Here is an 8,548-nt window from a genome sequence, read left to right as displayed (position 1 = left end):
CCCTTGGTTTATCCCTGAAATTGTTGAGCCAAGCTCCCCAGGAAGTCTCTGCAGCCAGAAGAGTAGGAAGGAGGTCTGGACCCGAAGAGTAAAATGCAGAGCCTGTGCCATTGCTATGAGGTTTGCTGTCTGTGGTGGGATGGGGTGAAAACCCTTTGGATCCAGGAGCCTACATGAGAGATTTTCCAGAGGAGAAAGATCGAGACAACTCCTATTGTCCCCAGAGAGAGCTGCTGGCTGATAAGCATCACTAGATATTTCAGTATAAACAGTGTTTTAAGGAAAAACTGGCACCAGGTATGGGTGCTGAGTACCTTCCTGCGCTTAATGGCAATCACACTGATCGAATCTGCTCGCCACCCAGCTCTCCTTGCCAGATAAATTGCTATCTGAAATCTCCATTTGAGGATTTAGCAAAGCAAAATGGCTCTTTAAATTATAAAGTGGCAAAGTCTTGCACTTTTTTGAGATTACTTTAAACCTCAGTCTTTGCAACAGGCTGCAGCAAGAGGGAGTAAAAGAACAAAAAGCCCTTGCTGTTAATATTTATGGCAACTAAAGCAAAATCGTATCACATTTGCAGATGAATAGGACCCCCTGTTAAAAGCTGCAGCAGCTTAATTTGGGATGGCACTGGTTTGGGGCTTGATTGTCTGGAATAACAAAGGAGAGCTTTCATTTTAATTAATTTAGAGGAATTATTAGTGTTAAAAATAAATAGTTCAATCACCTTTCCAAAAATATTCTGAGTGAGCGAAATGAAATTCAGTGGAAAGAAGATACAGATTTTATTTCAGTTCCAGATTTTTTTTGAATAATTTTTGTGTGCCAGATGCATTGCTCCTATGTGAGGTCCTATGATTTACTTCTGGTAATACCTACGTAACGATTATCTAAATATTGCTACAAACCAAGCCACATAGGTAAATAATATCCATTTGTTCAGTGAAATGAGAGGCACTTGGAAATAGTTGTTTTGATGTATATAATTAGTTTCTATTCTCTTTGTGATATTTACAGTTGAGAGCCATCTTTTTTTTTTTTTTCTAAGGGAAACTGCAACAAGCCCTGTTGTATCCTGATTTGTAATTATTTTTTTTTCAAACAGAGATTCCTTTTGGAGGAATTATGTGTAATGTCGAACTACAGTATTCATCACTCACCGTGGCTTGATAGGAATCAATGGAGCAGTGTTCTTCTTGGGCTCCCTTCGTTACACAGTCTTTACAGAAAAAACTGATGACTTAAAATGAGTGTAGATTCACAAAATCCAGATTATACAAATATTTACTAGGGAAGGATTATACTGCTTAACCTAAAAGACATTTGAGTGCAAGGTAGATCAGGCTATGTTATGCCCCTGCTCTATATTACTCAGCTGGTTAAGCCCACCCAGTTCTGCTTCTTTCTCTCCATCCTCTTTCATTCCTCTTTCTCCCTTTCTGCTCCATCAAAGTGCATACAATGTTGGCATAGTCCTGAGGTGCTTCTATCATGCAGGGTACATCCTCTAGCATGTTTCAGAAGACAGGAATCCTGCGGAGCCAGGAATTATCTTGGGACCACATTTTCACAAGTAGTCTCTGATTGCGAGTGTGAAACACTCCGGAGCAAAGGGTTACTGCAGATGGCAGATTATTGCAATCATTGTCGTAAGGATTTATGTCCTTGACCAAGCCCGTATTTCCACCCGCCTCTGAACCTGCCCAGTCCCCAGTGAAGATTTGTGTACTCATGTGCGTTTCACTCTGTTCCTGCTTCTCTTCTCAAGGCTATATAAATCCTTAGGAAGAAGCTTGTGCCACTGCAACAGCTACCCAGGACTGGTATCTGCTCCCTTCACTAGATTCCAGCTTATGCTTCCTGACCCCAAAAAGCGAGAACCTCCTCAAACCCTCTCATGCCTGTGCAGATCTCTGCCTTTGCGGTAGTTCCTCCCTGGCAAAGAGGAACACCCCCTGCCACTGCTTATCCTGGTAAAGGCAGAGGCTGAAGAGGCCGGCTGAGACCTGCATTTTTCATTTGCTCTCACAGCATCATGTTTTATAGTGACAGCTGTCTCCTATGGGCTCCCAGGCTTTGCATCTCTCCCCTCCCTCAAGGTAATACTGGCCATGTGAAACAGAAGAGCAGTGTCCTGATCAGGTAGTGTAGCAGCTCTGATGAAAAATACATTCTCATCAGAGGTTGGAGCTGGACATGTGGTGTAGTCTGTGCTATTGAAACGTCAGATCAGGTGTAACCTCAGGTCAGGATACCCACGAGTGCAGCCTTTCCTTTCTCGTGAGCGATGACCATGGAGTTCAGTCACTACCCACCAGTGCTTCTTTTTGGCTGAGTGTATGAATTCAGCTTCTCTCCAATGACAGCATAGGGGCTTACTGTAGCTCCCAAATCCAAAAGCTATCCCTTACATCAAAAGACAGGGGATTATTCTTTTGTGCCAAAGACTCTGGCTTCTTATCTCTGATGGCTCAATCATCACATCATCTGCAGCAGAAAGATGGCTGGCAACAAGATTAGATTATGGCGATGTAAAATGTCTCTCAGATAAGTGCAGACCATGAGTATTCAAAAGCACACATAATCAGATTGTAAAATTGACTACCACAGCATGCCTCAGACACCAAGACTATAAATAAAAATTAGACAAATTTAGGGAAGACAGGTCCATCCGTAGCTATTAAACATAAGGGATCAGGTGCAGTTTCTGCTGCTGGAATCTCCTAAACTGATGATTCCTGGAAATAGGGATCAGGGAAAGGCTCATACTGTACATCTCTGTCTTATATCCACCCACAACAAGGGTTATGCTGGAAAAAGTGGCTGTCGTCCTCTGGTCAGATCCAGTATTTTCTCTCTGTGACTGACTCTTGTGTTCATTTGCTGACGAGCTCCGCAGGTGTAGTGTACTCACAGCGTATAAGGTGTGCTCTACCAGGCACATCCATATCACTCACTGGTCACTCATCACAATCCAGAGATAATCATCTGCCTAAATGAGACAGCTAGATTGTTTCTCTCATTAGCCTTAGCCACTCATTGGCATGCAAATTTCCGTTACAATCCCAGGAGAAATTTCCTCTGACCTTTTATTAGTTCTGTTCTTCCAAGTTCTTTTTCTGTCTCGCCCACTCATCTCTTTGAATTTCAACCCTTTAGATTAAAGCCTCTTTAAGAGACTTGTCCTAGGAAGGTGTCACTCTTTAGTGCATCCTTTGTGATAGATCAATCTGATCAATCTATTGTATAGAAGACAAATGATTGGGTTGATAATAAGGTAGCTCCATCTCCAATCCTTGCTGCTTTGCTGATCGCACTGTGACTCAGTTTCCCCCGTTTATAGAACAAGAGTAAAATTCAGCGGCCTTTGTGAAGAGCTTTGGGGTTAGTAAAGGAAAGGAGTTGTTTAAGTGCAAATTGTTAATTATTATTACCGACAGGCTGTAACTAATAGTAACCATTTAACTGGGAGATATGGAAACAGGTACGCAGTTAATTGGTTTACAGTAGATTTAGCTGAGGTCTGGTGGTTACATGGCAGACAATCCATCATTGTTGTAAGCAGCATGAAGTTAGGCCCAGCCTCAATTACTGTGAGTCTCCCTTCGCCTGTGGTCTTGTGCTAATAATATCCCAAGATGTGTCACCCGTGAGCATTTGAGTGAAATCTCTAGAAGAATGTGGAACAAATCTGTAAATCTCTTTCTGAAATGCCCTGCCAAAAAATACAATAAAGTCTTCCATGTCAGGAAGGAAACGTTAAAAACATTAATTAAAAAATAAACTCTCCTGGAAATCAAATGGGAAAGAGTGAGAGCAGGCAGATGGGGATGGAATAAAATTCCAGTGGAAGAGCCCTTAATTCCCTCCAGTCTTAAAGCACGTGGGCATTTGGAAGTGCCTGTTAAAGCTCGGGCCCCTGTCCCGCTGCATGGGCAGTCACCAATGGTGCTGCCTGCGGTAAGGGACCAGCGGCTCCCATGGCCAGCAGACACCAGCCTCTGCAGTCAGGGCTTGGTGATCTTCTCTGGCCACCACTAGTGAGTGCTCCCTGCGGAAGAGATCTAGTGAGAGAGGAGCACAGCTCCCAGGGGAGAAATTGCTGGTCCTGAAAACGGGAGAAACAGCTAGAGCAGAAAGGGGTTTTTTTCTGCTGATAAACCAGGGCTGAGGAAATCTCTCTCTCCCTCTCTCCTGCCACCAACTGCTGTCATTTCATTTCCAAAAGCTTGTCCCTGTCTCTATCAGCATTTATGTGAATACATCTCTGCCATGCCCGAGTGATTTATCTAAACATCGGCAGCTACTGTAAATGACGGTACAGTGAAGCAGAGCCAGAGGAGGGAACGGAGGGGTAGAAATGCGACTTTCCCTCTGTGAAAGCAAGCACAGTTGCCTATTCCCAGCAACTCCAGTGCATTTACATCAGTCCCAGGGGGGAAGGAAGGGGCATTTCAGACCCTGCTCAGACATTTAAGGCCACTTAATTAATCGAATTAAAATATTTCCTCTGGGAAGACTATACACACATGTATGTATGCTTATACGTATGTATTGCTCCTTCACTTTACACGGTTGCTTCCAGTCCACATGCGGTGGTTTTAGCATGTTGGGGAACAGGTTTTAGGGGTTTGAGCTGATGGGAAGCGCAGGGGAGGAAGGGATGGGATGATTTGAGTTTCAAAGTTGGGGTAAGTCCTTCCTGGAGTGCGTGTGTGTGTGGGGTGTGTGTGTGGGGGGGGGGGGGGAGTAACCAATCACTCACGAAGCACACGTGGGGCGTCCCGGCGGGGCGGCTGCGGGAGGAGTGTGATGCAGAAGCGGCGAAGTGAGAGCGAGCAGAGAGAGAGCGAGCGGGAGAGGAGCGAGCTGTGACTTCCACAGAGGCAGCCGGGAGAAATCACCAGCCAGGATTTGCTCCTCTCTCTCTCCCTCTCTCTCTGATTTCAATTCAGCTCCTCCCCCGTGTGGTTGTGGCTTTGCCTTCCATCAAAAGCCTGATCAGCAACGCCAGTCTTGGGGGGTGGGGGGGGAAGAAAAAAAGAGGAAAAAAAAGAGAGAAAACAGGAAAAAGTGCAAAAGAAGGAAAAGAAAACAAGGGGGGGAAAAGAGGGGGGAAGAAAGCGATCTCCCCTACCCCCCGGCTGCATCTAATACAACAGAGTCTGAAACTTTATGGAGTTCCCGCTGTGTTTACCCCGCGGTGGGTAAATCGGCAGCACCGTGCTCTCCTCGCTCCTGCTCGCTCTTTCCTGCTCTTTCTCCCTCGCACTCATCAGCAGTCAGCAGCGATGGAAAAAGTTGCTGGCTGGTACCCAGCCTGGCACGTTGCTCTCCTGTACTGGACATGGCTTTTCCTCTTCACTTTTGGCTTTACCGGTGCAGAAATAACTTGCAGATCCTGCCATTCCCAGGTGAAGCCGCAGCAGCAACATCCGCAGCAGGGATTATTAATGCACTGGAGGACCGACAGAGGAGAAAAGGAGCAGAGGAGGTTCCCCGGGGAGAAGGGAGGCGAGAGAGGGCGAGGGGCCGGGAAGGAGGCGGAGGATGCCGGGCTGCAAGCGCCCCTCGCCCCTGCTCCCGCGGGGACGAAATTCAGCGGCTGGGAGAGCCGGCGGCTGACGCGGGAGCCCCAGAAGGCGGCCGGGGAGAGTCGGCCCCCAGCGGCGGCGACGGCTCCAGCCGAGGACCGACCTCTCCGGGGCCACGGGCCCCCGCCGGCGGCCGCCCGGCCGGCCCGGGGCCGGCGGCGGCGGGGCCGCAGCCCGCGGGGCGCCGCGGGGCCGGGCGGCGCCGCGGGGCGGGAGCCGGGGGACGCCGGCGCCGCCCGCTTCGGGCTGGAGGAGCTGCGGCTGGGCAGCACCACCTTCGCCCTCGCCGGCGACTCGGCGCACAACCAAGCCATGGTGCACTGGTCGGGGCACAACAGCAGCGTGAGTACCGCCGCCGCGGGGGGCCGGCGGGGTGCGGGCGGCGGGCTCGCTTTCCTCCTCGTTTTCCTTTTTTTTTTTTTCCTTCTTCTTTTTTCCTTTTCGGGGGGGGGGTGGGGGTGGGGGTGGTGCTGGGTTTTTCTTCTTCCAGGGGGGATTTTGCGCCTCCGGGCGCCGGGGATTGGCTTCGCTTAGCAGTGTGCAGTGGGGCAGAAGTGCTTCAAAAGGGCCATTCTTCTGGAGCAAAAAAACTTTCCGCCGCCCGCCCGCTGAGCACAGCCCCCCTCCAACTCTCTTCTCCCACACCCTGGAGGCAGAGAGGGATAAACCACTGCCACCGCCCGCGGCAGGGAGGGGAAAGGTCGGGCTGCGGGGGATCCGTCCTTGCACCCTGCCTTTCCCCCACGGTAACCCCCGCCGGGAGCCTGGGGGGCTCAGCTGCAAGCAAGGCCTGGGAAAGCCCCTCTGGTGCTGCTCCTCCTCCTCCTCCTCCCAGCCCTGGGAGCCCAGTCAGCCCAAGGGCTCATCCCCAGGCCCTGCTGATGGGGAGATGCTGGAGGGCTTCAGGACTTCATCTCCGCGGTGCCTCTGTGCAGGGGATAAAGCTGCTTTTTGCCTCGTGTCGCCAAGGTGTTAAAATGGACAGTTCTTGTCTCTTCCCTGTAACCTGGACCTTTCTCATGAATAGCAGCAGAACGGCTCTGACATGAGCCAAGCAGAGCAAAACCAGCTGGAGAAGTATGTGACTGGTTTCCAGGCTGGAGCAACAGTCACGGCATTAAAGTTACCAAGTTAACTTGAGCCCTGTATCCCTCCAGCCTCTGCTGTGGAGGTAACCTGGAGCCAGAGGGCTGAGGCCTGGGGAAGGCAGAGTGAGTTGCCTGGCATGCTTTCTGTCTGCCCTTAACTCTGCTTGTGGACTAGCAGAAGTCAGGGGATCTGTCTGTCTGAATGCTCCAACTTCTGCCACTTTGCCTCTTAGAGACAGCAAGCAGAATGCTAATAAGAGAGAAAGGGATGCCGGCTCTTCATGGTCGTTGCCCCTACAACTTCCCAGGAGAAAGGGGGACTTAGGCTCTTCTCCTCTAAGGTGTCTGCAGCTGTAATGCCAGAAGGTTTCTGGCTGCTTGGCAGAAATCCTTGGCCTCCCTTTCAGCTTTTAGTACTAGGAGCCTGATAACATTTTGACATAATGGTCTAATCATTATGAATTCCTTTTGGTATAGATTGTATTGAGGTATATCACAGCCACCCGATTTAGAATTATAGCGGATGTCATAAGCACCTCACTGTGGGGTTCAGCCCTAGTTAATTGGGACATGGTTTTATGGTCTCATCAGGAGCTTTTTAATCAATTAATTGACAGAGGAATACTTGTCATCTCCGTTTTGAAGGACTTTCCCCTTTCTTTACAACTCAGCTAGCCTGTCTCTTACGTAGTTGTGCGAACAGAAGCTGCCTTGTAGGAACTCAGGTCTGTTCATACAAATTGAATTGATGCTGACACTGGTTTAAAGTGACCCATTTGATATAAAAAGTCATCCAGCAGGCATCAGTTTTCCTGCTCTATCACTGCGGTTATGTTTCATATGTACATTTATCAAGGCACATATATAGTTATGTATAATAAAACACATATATGTGTTTAGGTATACATATACATGTATGTATGTTTCTGTCCACTGTGGACAGTTAATGCTAGGGACTGATTTACTTTTTGAGTGTCTTGGTGTACAAATGTTTTCAGGGAGCTGTGGGGGAATATTTTGCTACTGTCCTTCCCAAAGAACTGTGGGTTGCATTGCGTATGGGAAGATTATGCTCCCACCTTGCTGTTGGCGGCTCTGGCAGTGCTGTGCTGTCTTGCGCTGTGATTGCATCTCCCTCGCAACACTAAATGAAGCTGGGCCCCAGCAGGACTTGGGTGCAGGCTTGTCCGGGCTCAGCTGAAGCAATGGCGTGTGTTCAGTAGGTAGCCCAAAGTGGCACTCACCCACCGTCTCTGCATGGAGGTTTTGGGCACTCATCTGTGAAGGAGCTGGGAGGGCGAGGGAGTTGGGGTGAAATGCTTGCTTTAGGGTACAACGTATGTAGTTCTGCCTGCATGGGGGTCACAGAGGATCCCATGGTGCTGCTTGCAAGGGATGCTGTGTAACCCCGGAGCCCTGGCTGCACTCCAGCAGCAGTAGCTGCCAGCTTCCTGCCTGCGTTTCCCTGCTGTGGCGGGGGGATGCAACACACCTCTTCACATTTTTATTCTTATGTGCTCTGTGAGTGCTGCCATCAAACAGCTTTTGCCTTTCACCCAGGCACAGGGGCACTACGAAGATGATCATTGTTTGCAGCATCTGTGTGAGTACAGGAAAAATCCAAAACAAAGCTCCAAATATTTGAGATTCCTTTAGATGGAAAAGCTGGAAAATTAAAGCACCGTCACCACCAAGTTTTTCTATTGCAATGTACCTGATTCTGTCAGCCTCAGTGTGGTTCCCTGTATCTTTATTTTGGTAGCGGTTTGGATATAATTGCAATGCTTCTGATGGAGGAGAAGGGACCCCTGAAAAGACTCCTAATTTCTGTAAGGGATTGTTCTCAGTGTTTGCAGCTTCTTT

General features: G+C 48.9%; 1 protein-coding gene across 4 annotated transcripts in view; it reads left to right on the top strand.

Annotated features, from left to right (window-relative positions):
- Positions 1–5,060: 5,060 nt before the first annotated feature.
- SORCS1 (sortilin related VPS10 domain containing receptor 1) overlaps positions 5,061–8,548 on the top strand; it is a 314,437-nt gene continuing 310,949 nt past the window's right edge. For 2 of the 4 annotated variants that reach the window (XM_052799499.1, XM_052799497.1), the window contains exon 1: positions 5,061–5,939. In XM_052799499.1, coding sequence (XP_052655459.1) covers positions 5,295–5,939 — 645 coding nt within the window. In that variant the 5' untranslated portion in view covers positions 5,061–5,294. The remainder of the gene's footprint in view (positions 5,940–8,548) is intronic. The other 2 variants (XM_052799498.1, XM_052799495.1) reach the window with 1 other exon arrangement.

The sequence above is a fragment of the Harpia harpyja genome, chromosome 10 (genome assembly GCF_026419915.1).
Source record: "Harpia harpyja isolate bHarHar1 chromosome 10, bHarHar1 primary haplotype, whole genome shotgun sequence".
In the NCBI taxonomy this organism is placed as follows: domain Eukaryota; kingdom Metazoa; phylum Chordata; class Aves; order Accipitriformes; family Accipitridae; genus Harpia; species Harpia harpyja.
Note: the sequence above shows the minus strand (reverse complement) of the source record. Positions and strands in the feature narration are given on the sequence as shown.